This window comes from Antedon mediterranea, chromosome 7 (genome assembly GCF_964355755.1).
Source record: "Antedon mediterranea chromosome 7, ecAntMedi1.1, whole genome shotgun sequence".
Lineage (NCBI taxonomy): Eukaryota > Metazoa > Echinodermata > Crinoidea > Comatulida > Antedonidae > Antedon > Antedon mediterranea.
Window position 1 is genome coordinate 17,219,395 of NC_092676.1, and position 26,005 is coordinate 17,245,399.

The 26,005-nt window shown below is 31.8% G+C and overlaps 1 protein-coding gene across 4 annotated transcripts; it reads right to left on the bottom strand.

Moving 5' to 3' along the window:
• Positions 1 to 11,235: 11,235 nt before the first annotated feature.
• LOC140055262 (mitochondrial pyruvate carrier 2-like) lies at positions 11,236 to 25,982 on the bottom strand. Of its 4 annotated transcripts, none has more exons than XM_072100553.1 (6): positions 25,806 to 25,902; positions 24,890 to 25,073; positions 23,998 to 24,038; positions 22,098 to 22,182; positions 21,699 to 21,810; positions 11,236 to 13,634 (listed from the first exon to the last, which is right to left on the bottom strand). In XM_072100553.1, the coding sequence occupies exons 2-6, from the start codon at positions 25,065 to 25,067 to the stop codon at positions 13,586 to 13,588; spliced, it is 465 nt and encodes a 154-aa protein (XP_071956654.1). In that variant the 5' UTR covers positions 25,068 to 25,073; positions 25,806 to 25,902; the 3' UTR covers positions 11,236 to 13,585. The 4 variants fall into 4 exon arrangements, with proteins under 4 accessions (XP_071956654.1, XP_071956653.1, XP_071956651.1 ...); XM_072100552.1 differs by lacking the exon at positions 11,236 to 13,634 and adding an exon at positions 14,487 to 15,718 and having other exon boundaries at positions 25,819 to 25,902; XM_072100550.1 differs by lacking the exon at positions 11,236 to 13,634 and adding an exon at positions 14,488 to 15,718.
• Between the last annotated feature and the right edge of the window lie 23 nt (positions 25,983 to 26,005).

Here is a 26,005-nt window from a genome sequence, read left to right on the forward strand (position 1 = left end):
GCATTGCAATTTATTCTAACGACTGGATTATTATAATGAATGTCAAAATGGCATAAAACCTAATGACTTTAAGCAAATTCACCAAAAATATTAGGATAATATCCAGGAAGCGTTGATTCTGTAACCTTAGTTTAAAAAAATTGACTGTCTCTTTAAAATATACAAAATTATGGTAGACGACGCGACATGCGCGTACAAAACAAAAAGTCATAGTATTACTAATTAAACGCGTGTGTCTAATTTCTTGTTTCGTATTAATACCAACCCTTACCAAAATCGCGTGTAAAAATGCTAAAATATAAATATCACTTACATAATCTTATTTAAGGGACGGTTTAAGATGTGTTGGTTAATGATCAGTGAAAATAAGTAAATCGTCATACCTGTTTGTAACGATGCTTTTAATAAGTTATTTTCAGTCGTCGACGTGAAAGCGCGTAACGTATCGTCGTACCTTTACTCCCAAGTAATCTTGATATAATAAAGATGTTTCTAGTGTACGTTGTACAATATCAATAATGTTTTCTGCGCATGACAATAGTAGAAAATACATGCATTGTCATTGGTCACAATCTGACCAATAAGATTACAATCCGCCAATAAGTTGAATAGAAAGTTGATTTGTTATCAACACAATTCAAGCATGTATGACTGAAAAATTAAACATAGAAGCAGCATTATATAGATCAAGAACTGCATTTGATTATTACATAGACCAATTTTACAGATCATTTATTATGCTTAGTATCCAAATTATAAAAATGCAACCACGCCGCATAACACTTCAACATAGCTTATGCATGAAATATATTGTAATATTTCACTGTTATTTATTCCGTAGATTAACCTGTTGTCATGGAATTGTTTTATGATAATTTATTAATTAGTTTTCGCATTAAAAAAAAAGCTAAAACTTTGTTTACAACGAATAATTATATTGTTTCTGCTAATTTTAAAAATTAATCTTAAACTGGAAAAAAACTTTTAATTTAGATTTTTAATTAGGCCACCTGCTTTCAAGCAGCCAAATCTTCGATCTTCTTTGATTTGAGTTGGCATATTATTGTATACGCCAAATTTACAATTTTCAAGTTAACGTATGAACTTTACCTTCATGCTAGAAATGAAGAAATGAGTTCATCATCATCATTTCTCTGTAGATTTATAAACCTGATTACACAATTGAAGGTGGGTGTATTTTTATGTTTGCTTTTTCTAAAATAGAAATTACATTGTGTTTTCACTATAGAGAGTTGTCACAGATTTTCTGTGTATTGTCCACCAAAAACACGAAGAATGAAGATTAATAAATACATTTTGCAGTTTTAATCAAGTTAATCACTTCAGCAGAAAAAAATGTTTTCACTTATAAAAAAAAAAAAGCAAACGGTTACATTCAACCACAAACCCAATGGCTGGCAGCCAATTTGACTATTTCTTTAAGGTAAATAATAATTTTTTTCTGATCCAGTTTTTGGTGAATGACTATTATGGAACATCACAATGGCATATTTAACAACAAAATTATTTTTTCAGGACAATCTTCAAAATAATGATGTTATTTAATGCAATTAATTCATAGTTATAGTGAGTATGATAGTCATCATTTATTCCAAATCCACAAACATTCTCTGATAATTGGAAGTCTAATTAGCGCATAAATATTTATGGTCAAACTATTGATCGGGTGTTTTTGTAGAAACATTCATTGCTGCGCAATCCAAGTTGATATGGTTTTAATTATAAACGGTTAATAATCAATTAATCTGCCATTTAATGTCCAATTACTGAAAGGCAGCTAGCGTATTGATATAGAAGGTAATTATAATTAAGTTGTTTTTATGACAAAGTAATTAAAAATTGCAGGAAGAAGTATAATTTCTATCACGGGGCATAATGACGCAATGAAGAGTGCATTGATCTATTCAGTAAATGTATTGATGATAAATTAAGAAATCATCTAGATACTGTTTTAGCTAATCAACTATTAATTGGACAGATTTACTCAATCAAATAATATAGAATGAATCAGCCTATACATTATAATTAAATAGGAACTAGAAGTGTTAAACTCGATCTGATTTGATCACAAATTCAATTCAATTCAAAGCAACATTTATTTACTCCTTTCGTATAACAAAATGTATTTCAATGTACAATATATAAAAGATTTAAGAAAGCCTAGAAAGATGAAAACACATCTTGTGGAGGGCGTACCGATTACAACACAGCCAATTAAAAAAATAAATAAAATGAAAAAATAAAAATAAATAATAAATAAATAAATAAATAAAAACAAAATTGACCGAAGAATAGTTAATATTTGGAAATAAGGTGACTTTTAAGTTTAGATAAAATGATTTACTGGAAACAGAGTTTAAGATGGGGAGTGGCAGATCATTCCAAAAAGTGGGTCCGGAATACCTAATGTTGTGTTGAAAGTGGTTGGTTTTATGGGTTAGAATATGTAATTTTGAGCTAATACAGGTATGATGATAATGGATTAAAGAATTAGGAGTGAACATGGAGCAAAGATGTTTGGGAAGGTTAGAATTAATAGAAGAAAAGATGAAAGAGCCTTGTTGGGTTAGATTGATATCAGAGACTTTGAGAAGACGAAGATTAGAAAAAAGATGGGATGAATAAGACCGGGGTGGGGCGCAAGATATAACCCTGATGTTTTTTAATATTAGAAGGATAAGAGTGGCACCAGACAATATTGCAATAGTTAAGATAAGGCAGGATAAGTGAGCAGTAAAGAATACGAAGAATGTTAGGGGGTAAAAAAGAAGAAATTCCAGTGATGATGCCCAGACTTTTTGAAATTTTATTCTCAACAAAATTGATATGATTTTCCATGAAAGTCGACTGTAGATGAACTCCTAAAAATGTAGCAGATTGGAAGGGAATGTCATGATTGTTGATAGAAATGTTATAGTTTGCAGTATCAATGTTTTTAATTTTCGGAGGGGTCCAAAACAAGATGGATGAAGTTACATTTTTTGTGGTTAAGCGAAAGTTTGTTAGCTGATAAGTATTGAGACATGAGTGTCAGATTGGTAATTCAGGAAATTGTTACATTTAGATTATTTATTTTAATGCATGTTGCTTTTGCGCAGATAACCCGAAGTTCAAAATCTAATTCTGTCTTTGTTCTGGTTTTATTTTTCTCTTGATATCTTTTTAGTCGCGTGGACGCGACTCTATAGTTCACTATGTCGGTCGGTCTGTCTGTCGGTCCGGTATCACTATGCGTTTTAGCACGCGACTTATGGCTGTTGGCCTTGTTCTTCACTTGTTTTAATTTCTCTATTTCATTATGTTTTTTTATATTTTTCACTATGTAAAAATTGTTTTATTTTTTACATTTTTCTTTTCCATTTTGTTCTTTTTGCCTACTCTTCCATCATTTTAATGTACTTGTTGATTTTTTGCGAATATCTTTTTCTTTTTCCTTTACTTATTTTTCTTATCATTCTTTTTTTTCTTTATATATTTGATTTCTTTAATTGTACGTCTGGTAATAATGACATGGCCCAAATTATTATTCGTCATTTAGTATTCATCTACTAATAATCTCTGAACTTCTGCATTTTTCTATTGATATCTTACATTGTCAATTTCGTTTTGATTTTTCAAGGAATTTCAAATTGAAATTTGTATGTTTTTCTATTAATATAAATATATAATTTTCTGACAGTTACAGTAGTAATTTCATTTTTGGCGTCACATAGTGTCGAATGGCATAAGCTGATTAATATATATTCCTTCAGTATTGGTTGTGTGGTTTACTGATTATTAGTTTTTGTACCAATATACACTCTCCTGCAAACATATTAATTTCGTATGTCGAAGTAGATCTTTCGAGAAAAAATAAATTAAAATATGTGTTTTAAGAGCAAATTCTAATATCCTAATATTTGTATTTATTTTGATAACAAATTGAATTTGATATATCTATTTATGAATTAGTATGGAGTTCTTTTCAAATACTTAAAGAAAACTGTACAAAACGGTATCAAATGATAAAAAAGCATGAATTCATTTATTTAATTATCTTGCTTAGTTTAACCAAATATCGTTTTTGTAATCGCAAAGATTTCCAGATTGTTGGGAAATTTATCTAACGTAAATAAAGTTTCAGTTTACGCAGATTAGTGAAATTTCTCTAAAGTCAGCTGCGGCAACAAGTACTGCCTTTTCAACAGTAGCAATATTTTCATAGCGTAAAAGATATACACGGACAGCGTATGGCTGTCATTCAATTTCTTAGTTACTGACTGTAATTTGATGAGACAATATAATCAATGCTTTGTATTGCTTTAGCAGTCGAAATATTCAGGTGTAGAGGGGAATGGTCTGATAAAATTTGTACAAGCAACAATTCTGACGAACCTAAGAACATAAGAAGTCTAATTGAGTCACGCGAAGGACGGTAATCATTTTTGTGTTTGTCTTTTTTTGACATAAAAGAATTCCCTATTAATATAAAAAAGTTACTCAAGTGAAATTATGCCTATAGTATTTTATGCATTTAGAGACTATTCATATTGATATTAATTAATTTAGGATTCCAGGTAATATTATAGCACTTATTCTCGTTATCCGTAACTAATAAATGATAATTATTCGCATAATCTTACTTCAATCAACGTACTCTGTACTTTACTAAACAAGCTACACCTTACATCTCAATTTACTGATTGGAAATGTTCTCTTAGTTCAAAGTACTGACATGCATATGCCGTATCTACAGTTACTGATAAATCTGCAAATAGTGATAGGAATATTACTTTTCTCTCTGAATAAATATAAAGTGACAAGAATCCTCTGGAATCTTATAATTAATTTCACATAGTATTCGATGAATTAATTCACCGCACGTTTTATGTTAATATCGTTTTGTTCGTTATCAAAAATAAATATAGCATCACAGTTGATGGAAACACTGCTAATTCTGACTAAACCCACCCATTAATGGCTAGATCCGCCGTTTATAATATTATTCTTTAGACATGTGTAGATATGCCGTCCAGGTGTAGGCATACCAAGAAAAAATATGTTTATCCTAAAAAATAGTATGGTTTAAGTTGTTTTAAGGGATTTCCTTTGTAAGTTGTTATGTAGTACAGTAAATGCAGGATTTAAACAGTCATAATATTTATATTATGTTTGAATAAAGTTATTTATACATCCAAAAACATCTTAACGTCCCATCCGAAAGACGAATACGATTGGTATTTTTCGGTTATCTGCAAAGTTAACTATAGGTAATGACCATCATACGCGTGTGTATATTACAAACCCGATGAAACTATGTAACATTGTATGATGTATGTAGGGTATATAAACACATGTTATAAACAACACGGCCCAGAAGTGTTATTCCTTACCATTTCTTTATTTCGTTATAGCCAAAAAAAAAACAAAAAAAACAACAACAAAAAAACAAGACGGTAACAACTTTAACATTACAGTATCTTATAAAATTAACTATTTTGTAAGATAGTTGTGGTGTGTCACTTTGAATACATCAACACAATCACAATTTCAAAAGCCAAGGTTATGGATTATAATGCTTATATAATTACCATACATATTGACAGTAAACTCGACAGTAAAACATTGGGTTCTTCGAATCCAATTTTACTACCTAAGCCAATAATAAAGAAATAAATTAAAAGAGTATTTAACTATTAATATTTTAGAACTGATTTTAATGCCTGGTACAAATTTCAATTTTTATAAGCAGATTATTATAACTAACGAGATGGAAACAGAATAACAACATAATTTATATATTAACGTGAACATCAACGTCATATACCAACCGTTTCCTTGTTTCTATACTTCTTTCTCTGTTCTTTTCAAGACCCCGATTCTTCCGTTTATCTTTTCAATGGATTCACTCTCTTTACAGGCAGGTTCTACCTCATTAGTAGATTACCAGTCCAAAAATAACTGACATGAATAGGCTTTATTCAATTTTGAATATGCTACTCAGGGTTAACCCTCAAACTAGATAAAACAATAAAACATTCTGTTGCAATTTGTTTGAGGTCAATCCTTTATATACTGGACTATTAAACAAATAACTCAATAAACCCTATAGAAAATTAAATCACTAGGTAAGCCCGAAAATCCTAATTTTGACTTGCTGTTTGAGACCAATACAATTATTTCAACAGATGCCCTCAACTTCTTTCTGTTTGTAGTCCAGTAAAAATATGGTTGAACCTAGAACAAATTGCAACAGAATTTTGTTTTGTTTTAGTTGGTTGATATGGTGAACATGAACATCATATCCAAAGTTTAACAAAATCGGACATCGGGAAGTGGGTTATTTAGCATAAATTCAAAATGGCCGCCATTTGCTATTTTAAAGCCCCATATCTCCTTAACGGTTGGATTTAGACCACCTAAGTGCATTACGAGTAGATATAAATGTGATATTAAACTAATTAGCATATTTAAATTTCCATATGACGTACCTATGACGTCATATGGTAGTTTTGACGTCATAAATTATGTTATAAATGCTTAAATGACATTATACTATGCGAACAATTTAGAAACTGCAGAAAACAAGTTTCCTAACATTCTCCTTGTTGAAATGAACATAATTTTCAAAGTTTACCAAAATCGGACGTCAGGAAAGGTGTTAATTAGCATAAATTCAAAATGGCCGCTATTTATTATATCATTTTGAAGCCCTATATCTCCTCAAAGTGCATTGCGAGTAGATATAAATGTGACATTAAACTTTCCAATTAGCAAATTTAAATTACCATATGACGTAAATATGACGTCATAAGGTAGTTGTGACGTCATATATTATGTTATAACTGCTTAAATGGCATTATCCCATGCTAAAAAAATAATGTAGAAACTGCAGGAACACAATTTTCTAACAATTTCCTGTTGAAATGAACATGATATCCTAAGTTCACCAAAATCAGACTTCAAGAAGGGGGTCAATTAGCATAAATTCAAAATGGCTGCTATTTACTATACCATTTTGAAGCCCTGTATCTCCTTAGCGGTTGGGTTTAGACAGCCTATGTGCATTACGAGTAGATATATATGTAAAAACCGTTGAAATTTATCATTAAGTTTCCATTTACAAAATCTTATGAAAATAGTTATTCTACAGAACCGTATGAAAGGTGATCACCAACTGTATTTCTGAAACTGATTTGTACTCAAGCGCACATCTTGTTTTGTGTTTCTTTATCTCTTTAAATTGGTAAAGCAATACAAAAATATTGTAATGAGGCGATTGTCTGTGGGTCAGGCTATTCAAACCCATCATTCCCACAAACTCATCTCAATTCCCCAACTGGAAATTGAGATGATACATTTATGAAATAATAAATGTCATACTGTAGTTTTTGGTATAGTCAGCATCTCCATTTTGCTCTTTCAAAGTTGCTATTTCATTGCATCTGTTTGGTGTCGATCGTTTATGAGACAACAAATTTTTATGATGTTTTATATAATGTTTATCTTTTGAATGCTGTTTCCAAGTTAAAGATACACATCAACGGAATCCAAAAGGGGTTGTTAAGGTAATAAAGTAATTTTCAAACTTGCCACTACTAATTACAGTATTTAATTTTTCGACAAGACAGTATTCAACTTCCTTGACAGAAAATGTCAGAAAAATGGAATAGAAACTTTGAATGCAGATGGGGATCTATTAAATATCTTACTTTGCTATAATTAAAAAAAGCGATTGCGTTTTAAGACAGAAGAAGCAAAAAATAGTGGGATAATTGGTACTTAACGAAAACATCTTAAGGAGCAAATTTGCAACATCTTTGTAATGCTCTGCACTTGCAAAGAAACAGAGGGATGCATTCTATTCGAAGCAAGAACTGTTCGGTCCAAAATTAAAAAAGACATCAGATGTATGGTGGAAGTATTTTGACGGCGCCAACATTACATTTTCTATGTATGTACTTTGGATGGGAAACTTACTGTGATCCAACTCCATATTTAGGATGGGGTCGAATTATTAAATCCTAAACTCATTACAGAATAAGGAATCCTGTTTCTTTATATATGAGATATATCTATATTATAAGTGAGAGAGTTTGTCTGTCTGTTTGTCTGTTTGTTTGTTCGTTATACAAAATTTTGTTACTGCACATAATCTTACATGGTATCAAAATGACCGCAATTGTACCGGGAATGTTCTAAGCTATATTTCAACATCATCCGCCACCTAGGATCCAAGTTAGGGACCAAAATGTGGTCAAAACCCCCACTTTCGATGTTTGTTCGTTATACAAATTTATGTTTCTGCACGTAACCATACACGTATCAAAATGATGGCAATTGTACCCGGAAGGTTTTAAACTACATTAAAAAAAATTCCCCCGGCTCCTGGGGTTTTTGTGGGAGGGGTGGGTGGGGGTGGTGTGGTGGTTTGTGATGTCATTTTTGCTAGGGCTCGGGGTTGTAGGCTATCGAATTGTAAAATTATACTACAAAAGTTTTACAGTATTTTAATTATCCTCAGCAAGGTGTTTGGGGAAATATAGATATAGATATACATATTTTATTCATTAACCAATATGACACCTATTCAATTACACATTTAGCAAAGTACTTTAACCATATCCAGCTATGTATCGGTCTCTTGGATTTTCTCATTACAGACATCCATTCCTGTGTGAGCATACAGACGTTGTTTACCGTTACTGTGTTCAACTACATCACGATGGCTCCAAGGAAAAAACTTGGGATTGGGAGTTGTGGTTCAGGGGATAGTAGGGGTTTTGCTTAGACAAAATACACGACGTCATATGTCTTATGACATCATAGGTACGTTATATGGCAATTTAAATATGCTAATTGGAAAGTTTAATATCACATTTATATCTACTCGCAATGCACTTAGGTGGTCTGCGTTAAGGAGATATGGGAGCTTCAAAATGGTATGATAAATAGCGGCCATTTTGAATGTATGCTAATTAACCCACTTCCTGACGTCCGATTTTAGTAAACTTTGGAAATAATGTTCATTTCAACAAGGAGAATGTCAAGGAACATGTTTTCTTGCAGTTCCTAAATTGTTCGCATAGTATAATGTCATTTAGGCCTAAACAGTTATAACATAATATATGACGTCACAACTACCATATGACGTCATAGGTACGTCATATGGGAATTTAAATATGCTAATTAGAATGTTTAATATGACATTTATATCTACTCGTAATGCACTTAGGGGGTTTAAATCCATGAGGCTTCAAAATAGCAAATGGCGGCCATTTTGAATTTATGCTAATTAACCCACTTCCCGATGTCCGATTTTTGGTAAACTTTGGATATGATATTCATTTCATTTGAAAATTCTGTTGCAATTTGTTCTAGGTTCACCCTATTTTTGACTTATCTTTACTGGACTATTGTTGCAGCAGGTTCAGTTGAGAAACTTCTAAATCATGACAAGCTGAAGCCCTAAATTTATTTTCTTTTTCTTCACCTACAGATGATGGTGCGGGACCGTTGTATTGGGGCATATTTGAACATTGCACCATCGATTTGGACATCGATTTGTATCGATGTGGACATTGATTTGTATCGATGTGTGGACTACAAGTCCTCAGTTAGCAATCACTCACGTTTATCTCTTTCGCAAGATATGGATCAGTTACCAGTGGCCGATACTGTAAAACGGACGTATCCGAAATTGAGGAGGTGCTCCTGGCAGACAGAGCGGTTTACCCCCGAAGGAGGCCGCATCAGATAAATATTGTGTCACCTTGGATGGGGTCCAGTGGACAACATACAGGCCCACGTGATGAAGTAGCATGCTTCGGCATGTTTTAAACCGCTCGAGCGAAGCACCTGACGGAGGGCTCAAGTGCAGTGGCGGCCACTCAACTGGATGGCGGAGGTGAGCCTCGGGAGAAGGGAGTTGGACACCGGTGGATGTAATTAAGGCAGCATGTGAACGTCCAGCACAGGTTGGGGGATGGTACCAACATCCTACCTCTGGATAGGAAAACTCACGGCACCATCAAGATGCTGGAAAGCATGATTGGAGAAGAAAGAGGCCCGTGCCTTTTACGATAGCTTCGGCTATTAGTCACCCGTCGGCCCTCAAACACGGTGGCGGTGTGTGGTGAGCCTCACCTTGTCGGTGCCCAAGGTGTTCGACGCCTGCTTTCATCTTCACCTGTTAAAGAGATCAACAACTCTCTCAGCATGCAGACCTCTGGGACATGGAAAGAGCAGTGCGCTTGAGAAGTTAGCGGGAGATCAGCGACTTGACGAGGCATGTCCGTGCGGTGGGCTTGGGAGTGGCTTGAACATTTTACATCTAAGCTGTGTGTCAAAAGTCCTGGCAGACTACGATTCTACGGAAGATGTAGCTATCGCCTATCTCCGGCAATTTGCCGGATGTATTTTATTGTGACCAGCTGTGACAGACTTTACACAGAGGCCTGCTTTCATAGCAGCAGACCGGAGGAGTGGACTATCCTCACGCCGGATATACAGTTAGCGCATCTCTTGTGGGCGATCATCATCGCGGTTGGACAGGTGTTAGTGACCGGAGCCCCAGACAGGTCATGGGCCTCACATGGAAGAAGGTAACGCAACGTAAGTGATTTGGGATTATTCAAACAGTGGATTGTCATTGGTCATGAATAATAATTTATTTTTGAAAGAGTATATTTTCCTTTTTACTGAGGACGAAATAAAGTAAATTTAAATTTGTCATAAGATTTTAGGCCAAAACAAAAATATTGTTTAGATTATACGTTAAATATATAACTAATTTTGGTTTGTCAAAATAGAATTTTAAAATAACGTATCTTTTTAAACCAGATGAACATTTTCAATCTACTACTCTGTTAAAGCAGGCATTGAATAAACAAAATGCACTAAACCACATTCAAGTGAAATGCAAGTTTTTAGCACGTTTCTTCATCGACATAAACCATTATACTTAGAATGTTTTTTTCAGTGATTTAATCTCATTTTCACAGATTTCCTCATCTGCACTGTCTGATAACTTCAAGTGTATCACTGGGTGGTTTAGGTTTCTCCATGCTTTTGAATATATATATAGGCCTATATAATTATATAGTTAGTTTGTTTCAATGAAAATTATATTGAAAAGTTTTCTAAATTCTTTAATCGTAACATTGGTGTCACATATACAGGTAGTAAATCATAGTAAATACAGAAAACTAAATAAATCAATATTAGTTTACAAGATAGAATTGTGCAAAAAGTAATATAATTTATTAGAACTACTCGGGTAAAGTATCATAATCGTGTTGTTAAAATGTTGTAAAATTCAGCAAAATAATAAATAACCATGATATTAATATAAATTGTGGTAAAATTTACCACTGACAAAGTCAGTAGTGCCCTCATAAGGAAACAAATTCTACAATATTATTCTTGCTGAACTATAATTATTGTTAAACTTAGGCCTATATAAAACAAGCAAAAATACCCATCCTCTTCCCGCTGGTTGGAGAAGATACTCTAGATTGTCATACTAGAAATAAATAGTATAGCTGCTATAATCTATATTAAAGAATTAAAACCGATAACTAAACATGTATTACAATAAGCAAGAATACCCATTTTCTCCCCTGCTCGGAGAAAATGTATAAGATTTAAATACAGTAGTAATAACTGTTGTAATATAATTAAAATGAATTAAAAATAGATAACTAAACATGTATTCAGCTTTGTCTACACATCAAACTAGTTTGACGAAAAAGTGTGCACAAATATGGTGTGGCATGACGTCATCATGTCTATATATGGGCACATCACATTTTTTTCTCACAAAGATTAATAGTGCAGAAAAAGCTTTACAATCCCAGCTGCTATAATATATTAAAATAAATTAAAACATAACTAAATTAAACATTATAATATAAACCCCCATTTCTTTTTTTCCCTCCTGTACCACCTTGCCAAACATTTTAATATATAACAAACTTGTGTTAAGTTTATAAAGTGCTTTTCAAGTTTAAAAAAAAATATCTCTGATTATTATAATGATTTTTAGAATTTAGAGAAGCGAGTGCTACAACAAGGCAAGGCTTCTGGCACAAGGTAACTGGAAGTTAGAGTCAGTACTCAATTCTCAGCATGTATTTGCTTTGTAGGGTGACCCAAGAGAAATGTTGACTAAAATACAATATAATAATACACCCTACTAGCATAGCATTAACACCTTAATATTCCTATTAGATAATTTGATGAGCACAAGTAAATACACCCAGCCATGAACATTCAGAATTATTATTAAAGTGCAATGTAAAAATTTAAAATCCAATTTAGTATTTTTAAACAACGAAATGGAGATTTCTCCAACTGTTGAAGTAATGACAGCAAATTACTGGAACTAATATCTTTAACAACTGAACCAAAAGGATGTAAATTCACCAAATAAACATTTAGGAAAGTAAAGATTTAATGGTAAACTTATTTCTTTCTTTAAAATGACTTGTTTTCTTTATGAATTTACGACCTTTTGGTTCAGTTGTTAAAGATGTTAGTTCTAGCTTACAGTTTACATCAAAAGTTGAATTGGATTTTAGTTGTTTAAATAGTTGTAAGATATTTAGAATTTTTCAGAGTTTATTAAAGTATTACAATGTACAACTGCATAGGAAAAGTATTTCACAATATTTTATATAAGTTATGTAATAAATATTATATAGTCCTAGATAAATATTTATGTACAGCTACAAACCTCGAAATGGCTAATATAAACAAACTTTACTTTTTGAGTTCGGCAAAATGTAATATCTAAAACGAAAAAGTTAGGTTAGCCTTGATATCGTCAAAAAGTAGAGTATATTAAATAATTGAATGAAAGATTTTTAATAAACATGATTTTGTAGTTATTTCAATATAAAAATTGACACATACATACAGTACAGAAAAAAAACCTCACAAGTTAACATGCAGTATGCAATAAAAATGGAAATTTTAACCTTCTAAAAATGTGTATCTGAAAGTATACTGGTGGTTTTTTTTATAACTGTATACTTACATAAATCTATATTCACACTTGTTCTATTGAACGGAAGATGTGCTGTTAAATTCTGAATATTATGATTCCCATTATTTAAAAATGGTAATGTGTGAATGTAACTTTACACAGGTAGGTTAAAGTTTTGAAGACATTTTCACATTATTACAGTATATCATTGTTTATGATTATACAACAGAATTATAATAAAATATATATTTTAACAAATCTATTCAAATCAATTTCTTTTACATCAAAATTTGACGATTAAAATTAGTTGACCAAACAATTTGAAAACAAAACCCTAAACTTTCAAACACAAGATAAAATGTTAGTTTTGGTATTCACTGATTTATTTCTGTTGAATCTACTTCAAATGTTTCATGATTGTAGAATTAATATCAATGAAAGCTGACATAAAATAAAACAAAAATTTGCAGTTTAAATACAAATATATTTTACTATAAATTAAAAACCCCAAAACAATATTTTCCAATTTCTATGAACAGTACTACAATTACAGCAAGATATAGTGCAGCTACATGATTTCTATCGTCTGTTAATTCACTAAACAACTTGGTTTGTTTCTGCTTCTTTTTTCAAACGTTGTTCATATCTGAAAGCAACACAAACATGAATATTAGTACAGTACTTAGTTGCTTTTCCCATGACAAAATAAGCCTACTCTAGGCAAATTCCCATTACAGTGATTTTAATCATATAATTTTAAGGCGTAAACAAAATTTATTGTAGTCATGAACAATATGGAGTAAAACTAAAATATTTGAAACAAACAGTTGGCCCTTTCAACATTTAATATCCTCGCCCGTGGAACTTGACACTGTAAAAAAAAAACCCCACCCACTTCTCTCCCATCCGCATTGTAAAGTAAAATAGCCTACTAGGTATAGAAATATAATTTATAGCCCGACATTCATACCTACAGTACTGTAGATCACCAAACCTGCATTTATGCATAAAATCATCACTTCATAGTGATAATCATAATCACAATCAATATTAATTATTATTACTTAAAATTTGAAAATCCTTTCTTAACAGAATGCTACAAAATTGTAAGGTGCAGATGACAGAACTATAAAGTGTTTAAGTTATATAAACATTGTATTTAAAGGGCAATTTAGGTTGGGTGACGTGATGTCACCAATTAAAATGTTAAAACAAAGTAAAGTACATTCTACATACTTTCAAACAGAATAGAATCTCTCTTGCGATAAAGAAGAAGAAAAGTATTGTACACAGCAATTATCACCATCATAAATTTCATGGAAACAATGCAGAACTAATTGATGTGATTACAATAAAACTAATGAGCCATTTATTAATTATTTCTGATATAAAATCATTTTATTTGAAAATAATATAATCTTCTTGTCTGTAACATCCTGTTGTATTTGCTCTAGCATAATATAAATATATAATCAACATCTTGTTCATCTTTACTACTGTTAAATAATCAAATAATTCAATTTTTAGTATGTACATAGTTACAGTATTTATATGAAATAAATAAAATAAGAAATTACTGTAATTATCTAATATCCTCCTAATAAAATGTGTCCTATTCCATTTAAAATTACTATTCTGTTTGGTATTAAAACAGATCATTGTGTAAACAAAATTTAAAACATAGTTTTTTTCCTAGCAAAAAATATGAAAGAGGTAGTGTATCTACAATAAGGACAGATTGACATAATTTGTGGATGGAAGTCACAGACTTCTCCTGTATAGAATGCTACAGGTATCAACAAAACATGCTACCCCTTATGGGCTGCATATGGCAATTGTCTAGTAGTAGGTATTTTTCCTATAATCTTAATTTATGATCATTAGTAATACTAAGAAAAAACATAACTGTTGTTAAAAACAAAATATAAACTTGATACAGTACATAATCTATCCTAATAATGGGACAAGTACTATTACTATTACCCTTTTCATAAATTTGCATAATTGTTACAACTTTTAAAATAGTTTGATATCCTGATTTATTACATGTTTCATTCATACATACATCGACCCTTAAGAAAGTATAGCTGGGCGCTATTTGATAACTATGATTGGTTTAGTTTAATACCAGGTAAATTACAAATGCGTAGTAACAACTCGGGACATCTTGGAACAACAAAAACAGGCCACATGCTGGTGCTTTATTCTCCCAGGATTTTTTCCACTGTGATATCTCGGGAGATATTCCACAAAATTGTCTACACACTATGCAAACCTGGTTTAAAAACATGTAAAAGTTTGTTACTTTTTGCAGATGTGAAAAGGGTATAAGTTATGGTAGTGATATGTTAGTTGTTGGGTAATTGTCCTAATGTTATATGGGTGACTATTTTTGTCCTATAATTATCATCATTTATTATTAATGAATTTCTTTAATTGATTTTTATTTATTTCAAATACATTATAGTATATTATAGTACGTATTCATTTAAACAATTTACAAAAATGTCTTATAAAATAAAAATTCAGCTGCGTATCTAATACATTGAAGTTGTAATCAGCTCATATTAAGTCACAAAGCTACTAGGTATCCACATTATTTAATATTAATATTAACTCAAAAGCTGCCTTCATTTTTTCAGTGCCAATTTGTCTCATCTTTGCCATTAATGTATTGTTTCATAAAAGTTTTGGATGTGTGAATTTAAATCTTCGCTTTGTTTTTTCCCCCTGAAAAAAATAATATAATTTGAGGAATATTTGTAAAAACAATATATTGTATGTAATTTGAAATTACTTTTTATTTAGTATGAAAATGTATGAAATGTTTCCTTAATGTTTATAAACTTTTAATAATAGGTACTGTATGAATGATAAAAGTTGATAAAGATGGGCATGTCTTTAAGTAAATGTGGCCAATGATTTAAAGATGTATTGTCCCTTTGACTAATTCCAAAAAAATTTGTAAAAAAATATTTCGAAAAAAGTGGGTTCTTTTGAAGTATCATAATAGTTATTAACTTTCACAAAAAATTAGTTGAAAAACAAAATCATTTAACTGATTTACAGATGTTTTTTTGTTCAAAAAATAACTTTGACTTCCAGTCAAAGTTTTTGATCAAAACATATCTCATAATGCAACGCGCTTGTTTGTCTACTCTGTATGCATAAAATTACTTCGTGATCTGTGTGAAAACACCTTTTCAACCGTGACGAGTTGTAAACAATCCTAATAGCATCATGCATACCCATGGTTTGAAATCTTTGTTTATTTTCGCTTGCGACGATTTTCTAAAAGAAATGTAATCAAATTAATTTACCTGTTAATTACAAAAACTTGTTGTTTTTGGCTAGAATTTTCGACTTAAAGTAACTTATAATAATTATTACTTTGATATGGCCAATTTAAATTAAGAATATTTTGACTTTCATTTTTTGTGTTTCAAGGGGCAATACATCTTTAACCAATAGGAAATTAATCGCTGTTCTATCAGGTAGGTGGTAATCCCCCTGATACACAGGGGCTATTTTTCAGTTCACCAGGGTAACATTCTACTTGTCTTGAATGAGGAACTGAGTTCACATGGTCGTGAGGTTAATTTCCCGATTGATCGAAATCAAAACGGTACTGGGTATGGTCTACTAGTTTTTCTGCTCCCAACCAGTACATCCATTCATAGAAGCTTTGATGAAGTAAGCCTACCTGGTGGTAACCATAGAACGGTTCCGAGATAACGACTATACTTCGGCTTTAGTCGACAGAAGTTTGAAAAAATTGTTAGAGATAGAGTATACGATGTTTGATTACGTACGTGTAGATGTGTGATTTGTTCTTTTTATTCAAATGATGTTATGTATTTAATAATATTCGTGAGGTCGGCTTTAGTCGACAGAAGTTTATCTGTTATACGATATAAACAACATTACACGCGTACATCGTAACGCAAGCATTTCATTCTATACTCATACGCACTTTATCGAACATAATTTTAAACCAAACCTAATCATACATCATACAACGATAAGACATCAACCGATTCAGTTCAAAACCAGTTATTAAGGTAAACTTTTTAAATTTAAATTAATTTTTGTTCTATCCACTCTACCATATTCATATAAAGATATTGTGGAACCACGTCAGGTCAAGTTCAATATTGAATATCGAAACGTGGCAGGCTGAAGGCGCTTGACCTTTGACAAGATCGCCTAAATTTTTAATATATTAACTTTACAATACTTAGTGTTGTATATTCTGGTACAGCCGCTCCATAATCTCTTTGCTTTTCTTCCTTATATCTATATTTTTAATTTATACTAACAAATATCTTTTTATTAATATAATAATAATAATATATCAAACATTTATTAAATAATATTTGTCGCATAATATGCAATCTACGATAATTGAATTAATTGATATAACAAAATTATTAAATACATAACATCATTTGAATAAAAAGAACAAATCACATATCTACACATAATCATAACATCGTATACTCTATCTCTAACAATTTATTCAATCTTCTATCGACTAAAGCCGAAGTATAGTCGTTATCTCGGAACCGTTCTATGGTTACCACCAGGTAGGCTTACTTCATCAAAGCTTCTATGAATGGATGTACTGGTTGGGAGCAGAAAAACTAGTAGACCATACCCAGTACCGTTTTGATTACGATCAATCGGGAAATTACCTCACAAATGTACAGTACATGGTAAACTGTGTACACTGTGCCTATAGTTTATATTCCTTTTATTCTTGTTTATCCACTAGAACTAGGATCGGTATTGTTTGCTTTTAAGGTTAACAGCAACCCTGCCTTAACCACTTGGCCATTTAACTCGCTTTTCAAGATTATAAACACTTGTTTAAATTGCTTGTTATTTGATTGGAACTTTGAATATATTAGTTATTTAGTTATGTATTAGTTCCACTTAATCTATATATAAATTTACGTAAGGGCAAAATTCGGTAAATCGCGCCTTACTTTTAGAATTTTTACTCGATGGTATGTAAAGTTGGTTCGTACTTTCGGTACTGATTTTAACCACCTGATGTAACCCTGTTTACTAATTAAATTAAGTTAGATAATTAGTTATTGACGATTAAAACGAATTTAGGTTCAAAGATTTGCCCCAAATAGGGGTGTTTTCCGATCGTGGTATACACTGTCTAATGGATGTCCATCTTGAAAAATACCCGCCACAAAAATGCGAGGAGGCTTCGCATTTTTCTATCTCCTCCTACGATAATTGTTTTTAATAGCTGAAAACCGGTTGAACAGTTCGAGTACAGCATCATAATGTTGAAGACAGGCCGATTTTCTTTAAAAAATACTATTTTGATACATTTAATATACGTTTTTACAAATGTATTGATTTGTGATGAATGGAACATTCCAAATTATTTGGTTTAACCATACAGGTATAGATTTAGATTTATGGGCCTCCTTGGAGAATAAACATAAATAGTATTGCAATGCTGTACAATACTGTTAAGGTATTAACCACTTTTGATCGCAATTTGAATCGCAAATGTCTTACTGTGAGTGTTGGTACTGTTAGATGTAATATAAAAATATATACAAATAAACTTTATTACTGTGAGTGTGGGTAGGCCCTACTGTTAGATTATAAACATATAATATACAAATAAACATTCCAAATTATTTGGTTTAACCATAGAGGTATAGATTTAGATTTATGGGCCCCCTTGGAGAATAAACATAAATAGTATTGCAATGCTGTACAATACTGTTAAGGTATTAACCACTTTTGATCGCAATTTGAATCGCAAATTTTTTACTGTGAGTGTTGGTACTGTTAGATGTAATATAACAAGGCCAACAGCCATTAAGTCGCGTGCTACAATGCATAGTGATACCGGACCGACAGACAAACAGACTGACAGACAGACAGACAGACCGACAGACAGACGGACCGACCGACATAGTGAACTATACTGACCGAAATTACTGAACATGTTTAAAAATGTTGAAATGTTTAAAAACATTTATATTTTTTTAATTTACACGTGCGTAGCCTGTCACATTTGACGTGCTCGTATAACGTAATTTCAAGTTGAAAATTAAGTCAAGAAAACAGAAATCGGGCAAAAAGTGTGCGCAATAACATTTAACGCGCAGTGCGCGCGCAAAATTCTGCGCACTCATGGCAATTTTGTAAACGCTTAAAATTGCCTGAAACGTACTCTTATTTCATCGAAAAAAAATTTTGAAAATTTTAAGCGCGCGTACGCATGCGTTACATGCGCTACGCACGTAATTGTATTGTCATATGATGATTTATGCCCTGAAATTTATGAGTACCAAATTTTATTTAATTGTGATTCATGGTTGTTAAGATATTATTACAAACGTGATTTCGTTAAATCGTGCGTAGACCGCGTAATTTTTTTATTGCGCACCGTGAAAACATAACCACATCTATTCCTGGCCATAAGGAATATTCTGTGAAAAATTGACTTAGCTAGATTAAACTGATATCAAGATAAGGTCATAAAGCGACAAAACGCATAGTGATACCGGACCGACAGACAGACAGACAGACCGACAGACAGACCGTGAGACAGACCGACAGACAGACAGACAGACAGACAGACCGACCGACCGACTTAGTGAACTATAGAGTCGCTTCCACGCGACTAAAAATATATACAAATAAACTTTATTACTGTGAGTGTGGGTAGGCCCTACTGTTAGATTATAAACATATAATATACAAATAAATAAACGTTATTACTGACAGTTGCTTCTCAACGTTTGTATTAATTAATAATTTAAAAATATATAAACGTCGTAGTGGTGTATCGTTACATGTACTTTACTATTTCAATCGACTATGACAGTGAGAGTTTTAACAAAGTACCGTATTAAATCGTAAATGTTTTACTGTATTTAGTGGTATATTATTTATAGGCCTATAAAACATTAAAAACAATATTTCGTTACTGAGTGGATAAGAATATATTTTAAAATGTTTCCTCTTTGTACCTATCTTCTTCCCCCATCCCTCAACCCTTAATGTTACATACAAAACACAAATTGGGTTTGTTTAAATGAGTCCAAATAAAACAATTTGTTTCTCTCTCGGAAGTAATTCCCAGGGTGCTAATTTTTGTTGACTACATAAATCATTGTGTATATTTATTCGTTTCTGTAAACGACAATGTATTATAGTCCTGCGGTACGTACATTTGAAATCTCAATTTTTTTCTCGCTGGAAATACTGTGTATTCGAGAACCATCTGTGGGCACGACCTAGATGGTACGCGAGCGAAGCGAGCGTGCCATCTAGTAGTTCTAATACATGGTATTAGCCTTGAACTTTTCTAATGTTTTATAAATATTTTGTTTTATATCCAGCAACCCATTTTGTTTTTACACCTGTTTGTGAAAACACAATAAAGATAACTTGAACTTGTAAAATGTTTAGAATTTTGAGCAATGCAAGGATGGTGACTGTAATGTGTTTTGTCTATAAACTGTTCTACTCTGCAGCCAAAATCAAAACACTGCTTTTTTAGCCTAATCTCCCATCTAGCCTTTGATTAATTTGAATAAAAGTTTATTTTATACTGCAGTATAGTAGATGTATGAAAACAATCTATTTAACTGACTAGCTACATAATATATGGTCATAATATTTTTAGTTTTAGCTCAGAATGTATTTATAACACTATTCTCATCTAAAAACAAGCAACACTGTGTGGTGTACACGTAAATTCTAGTGGTCACATTGTTTTCAGTGCATGTTGATATAAAGTTTGCAGTATATAAAGGCTGGTTATTATAATGTATTTAATTTCTTTTGAAATTTGCATCTTGTAATGAGAGGTCATCATTTTAAGATTGCACTTCACAACTAATCAGAGGCAGTTAACGACTGGAACAAATTACCATATCAATGTTAATTCCTCATCTAATAATAAGTTATTTTCAAATTTGTATTGAAACACTGGACAAACCATCACCATCATCATGTATGAAGACAAGGTGTACTGTACATCAAGGTAAATAATACTGCTAGCCTCTACAAAGTTGTGATGATTACTACTACCACCACCTGTACTACACTCATTTAAAATAAAATACTGTATGTTGATACTTGACCTAATACTAATATACTGTACAAAATGTTATTCTTTCAGATACATTATTGTCTAAAATTAAATAAGTTTCAATATTGTTATGATCCAAGTGGTCGACTTTCTTTAATTTCTTGGCATTGTAGATTCACAATATGTGTAGTGGTATACTTTAAACGTCTTGGGTATCACACACATATTCACATGGGCTGCTTTTATCATTTTAAATGTGTTGAACATTATTTCCTTGTTAAAATTTAAATGAAAATATTTTTTTTTCAAAAAAGATATTTAAAACTGAATGAAATAGTTGAAAGGAAATGGACAAAATGAAATGAATGAATGTTTATGCATTCAATCAATAACACAATAATACTATAGTTGCAAAAATAAATGGGAAAACCTTATAAAACATATTTTTGATTAAACAAAAATTTAAATGTTTACAATAATTAGAAAATATATATTATTTTTTTGTAGAGATTACTCGCCCACTAAAAAGTTTCAATACAAGGACTTGCACACACCAAGGTAAAAATTTGTTTTGCTAGGAAATGTAAAAGGGGTAAGGAAACAAAAGTTGCGCTTTGTTTAAAAACTTACAGATAGATACGAATCAGTTGAGTGACTCCAGTTATAGTTAAAAAGAAATTGACACTAAATAGGTTGTAATTCTTTGGAATAATTACAAGCGAGTAACGGCACCAAATTATACCTGAAAATAAAAAAAATAAATATATTTATTCTTAGTCTTAACAATGCATAAATAATTAATCAAAACTGCTTTGTTCTACAGGGAATAATTTCGCCAGTGTAGCATAGCAAAAAGCTATACAAAACAACCTTATTGCTACACATTTGTACAATTGTGTAGCAAAAAATACAATACAAAACTATGTTTCTCGAATCAAAAATCAGTTTGATTAGCAATATTGCTATCGAAATGAAATTTTTCCCTGTTCTAAAAGATATTGATGGATGTAAAATACAAAATGAACAAACCTGTGGCAGCTAAAGCACCTGATTGCCTGACACTAAGGGCCTCTGGTGGACGAGCTAGATCTGCTAAACCAGCAATAACAAGTGCCTACAATAATAATATAATATAGTTAAATACACAGGGGGTATAGCAATAGAAACAGCAATACTAGGAAGACGTCATTCCCATCTACCTCTATGGGGACATAAAGGCAGCATATGTGTGGATGGACATGATATATAGTGCAACTCTTGGTAGATAGTTATAGCCATTGTACTGTACTTCTAGTTCCTCCAGAACAATTGCTGAATTCCTTCACTCTAATTTTGTCTTTGACAAGTAAATATACGACCACCTTTCTTATGTGGCCGGTTTTTATTAAAGTTATTAAAGCAGTCAATATTGTACTCCGCAGAATTAGAAAGTGCGGTTATCTAAGTTTCAGTCACTATCGCAATATCACTGATCAGCCTTCATGGGTTTGATTGTTTCTGACAATTTGTCCATTTTGTTTAGCATTGAACATGCTTTGGTCAGAAAGAAAGTCGGAAACAAGGCTTTTGAATGCGGTATGGCCCCCGTCTATGAATTATAATGTTGTTGTGCCTAGCCCTAGGTTTATATTTGCGCACAGTTCCAATGTTATACATGATCCTAGGCCTAGGTATTTTTCTTGTTGAGATAAATATAACAAGATACAAATTGGAGATAAATTTATGTGGGGAATTAAATCTATGGAAAGAAGGATTTATATAGCATTAGCTGAAAGTTTTACTTTCTTGTTTTGGTAGAACTTGTTGTATAGAACATGCATGAACAAAGATAAAATTGCTTTTTAATACAAATATAATTGTATAAAAAATGGTACATTAAACCACAGAAGTTCAAAATGTCAACAATAGGTTATTTTAGGTAAGCGTTCATTTTTTTATAGAAAATACTGCATTATTTGTATTGACTTTGCCTTGTGTTTTTAATAGCTACACCAAGAGAATTGAACATAAAACTGTAAAGTCAATGTCCCTACAATCTGTGCGCGTCATTCAATAAATTGAAACTGCAAAAGGTGACATTGAGTATGTTATCCAGGGAAATAGGAACGACATGTGTTTCATTATTCCTGCCATGGGTGTTATAATTGTGTCTAATGGGTGTAATTAAGGAATACTATCATCGACATCGACAAAATATTAAATGCAAACGAGATTGAATTTCAACGAAAATACAATTACAATTATTAGTAATTAGTACACTGCTTAATGTTCCAGTACAATCAAACAATTTTTAAATATCTAACTAATTGGTTTTTCAATATATAAAATTTATAACAGTACATAGTAGTACAGGAAGTCCACATTACAATAATTAGCAGCACTATTAAATTGTCTTCCATCCAATATTTAATGATTCTTGAAAGCAAAATATTTCATTTTGCTGGTACCCAGACTAACATGCTTTTTTCTTTCTTTCTGGTTTCATTCATTCTACTCATTGCAATATAAAACATTGAATTGAAAGTAAATTACATATACAAATTGCACAATAATAAAACCAGTTAAAAACATTAAAATCTCTGAACATTAAACAGTTAAAAACATTAAAATCTCTGAACATCAAACAGTTTAAAAACATTAAAATCTCTGAAAATCAAAATATCATAGCAAAAAACTATACAATGAATTCATGTTTTCACAATATATATAGTACATACTGTAATATAATAATACTGTAGGTAGTTTAATACAGATCAAGCAACAGCTTAAGACAATTTAAAAAAAATTACAATTAGAATTCTCAAAGATAAGCATGCAGCAGTTTCGATTCTCAGTATTATAACACCTAAATATTACTTTTATATATTTTTTAGAATTCTACTGAATATTTAATACTGTATTTAGGTATCACAGCAACAAAGTAACTCACCCATTTCCATGATGGTGCCCAGAAGTGTATAGTTTTCAAACCTATAGATAATGATTTAAATTCATTTTAGTGGATATGCTGGTGATACCAATACTTTTGCAGGTACAGTATTAAGCATAATGCAATTTATCGGGAAAAAAGAGCCTTATTAATTTTGATTTTGCTTACTCATCTGTTAAAAACAGTATTTACAGGCAAGGTCGACCGTGCATATTTATTACGGATAGTATTTTCTATCGGCATGGTTGAACATGCTAATAGTCATTGCTGTAGAGGCTATTGACAGCCGACCCGGCGATCATGCATCCAATTCAATGTTTCAACCATGCATATCTATTGCAGACTTAATTATGTAGTCTATTGTGACTGGGCATCAGACGCACAGGTGCGACCATGCAGATAAAAAACAAGGCATTAGATAGAAAAATTGACCATGCCAAAAGTCGCTTTTGTATATCAATTTGTATCTCTGTTTGCATGCAACCAAGAGCCCTTTTTAATGCCAACAAGAGGATATCATGAGACGATGCTGGCGCTGGATTGGTTCTCTGGTGAGAAAAGAACCCGACACCAAAAGGCAAATAGCAACGATGAACACTAAAAAACCATCTGGTGAACTGTAGGGGAGCAGATGAACAAATGTAAATAGACGGTGAGTGAAAGTCAATTGCTGCCATGGGTGGCAACTATAAGTACTATAAAAGCATGTCTACACTTATCAAACTTTATTTGACAACAAAATCTGGACATATGGACATGATGTCAAATCACTACCATATTTGGGCATGTCACCACCATATTTGGGCACGTCACCACCATATTTGGGCACAGCACACTTTTTTTTGTCAAACTACAGTAGACTAATAGTGTAGACAAGTTTGTCTGTTTATACCTGCTGGATGATTCCATAGATTCTTCATCCGTCCTGGTAGCACATCTTGAATGCGCTGATCAAATCTTGACAGAATTGATGATCTTGCTTTGACTGCTGTCGTGGCATCTGTACCTGACTTTCGTATACTTCTTATGAGAACATTTCTACCTTGAAAGGCAGACAGCCTTAGTGCCATTTAAATCTGTGAATTAAAGCAAAAAGTATAGGTTTAAAAATTACAAATTTATATTGACATTTACTAGTTTTCTTCTAATTCTTTACTGTTGAAAATTTCAATCAAAAACCTTTAATTCAATTTTGAAATATATATAATTTGAAATATAATAATTTATAATATATTTTAAATGATTTTTAAACAAAAAAATAAATAAAATGACTTTAACAAAAATAACATGTTTGTAAATAATAATTAAGGCTTTAAAAAAAGGATAATTTGGCCCTGCATCAATTTAGCCTTTAGTTAGGCCTATTTTAGTATTTCTATTGGGCCTAGAAGCGAAGGCCTAGTATTTACACAGATTTGAGAACCACCGACAATCAATGTCTTGCAAGTCATATAATAATTAATATTAAAAAAGAAATACTTTCAATTTCAATGCACAAAAAATCGTTCGAATTGCGCATAATAATGATAAAACTCTATAATATTACTAATTAGAGGCCTATGACTACAAAAAGCATGATTAGCTAGATACACCATGGAACTTACTAGGCTTAGGCTAGGTACTAGACTATGCTCTATTATGCCTAGCTAGCTAGAGTCTTCTAAAAAGCTACTCTAAGCCTAGGCCTAGGCCTGACTGAAATACAACAAGTTTGTTTATCAGTCAGTCAGTAGTCTCGTCGGCCTAGTAACTGTCACAATGTAAATTCAAACATTAAATTAATGAAGATGAATACTTTACATAATTACCTAACTAACCAACCTAATAAAACATTAAATTAATCAAAATAAATTGCCGATTTCTGAGAAATACTATTGTTACTTTTATTTACATTTTGTGGCTTATTTAATCACCGTTGAGTCAACAATAGGAACAGTAATGGTAGTCTCTTCGCGGGGGAAATTATAGCTCTCTGAGTTTTGTGGATGGTGCAAAGAGGCTATACACT

Bases quoted from the DNA above. Each gene is read 5' to 3' on its own strand.
- LOC140055262 (XM_072100552.1), bottom strand. From the start codon at position 25,067: ATGGCACTAAGGCTGTCTGCCTTTCAAGGTAGAAATGTTCTCATAAGA. The intron at 21,811-22,097 runs GTTTGTTCATTT...TTTTATTTTCAG, and splicing joins AGGTGCTTTAGCTGCCACAG to GTATAATTTGGTGCCGTTAC. The intron at 15,719-21,698 runs GTAAGTTTTTAA...TATTTTTTTCAG, and splicing joins CAACTGATTCGTATCTATCT to GGGGAAAAAACAAAGCGAAG.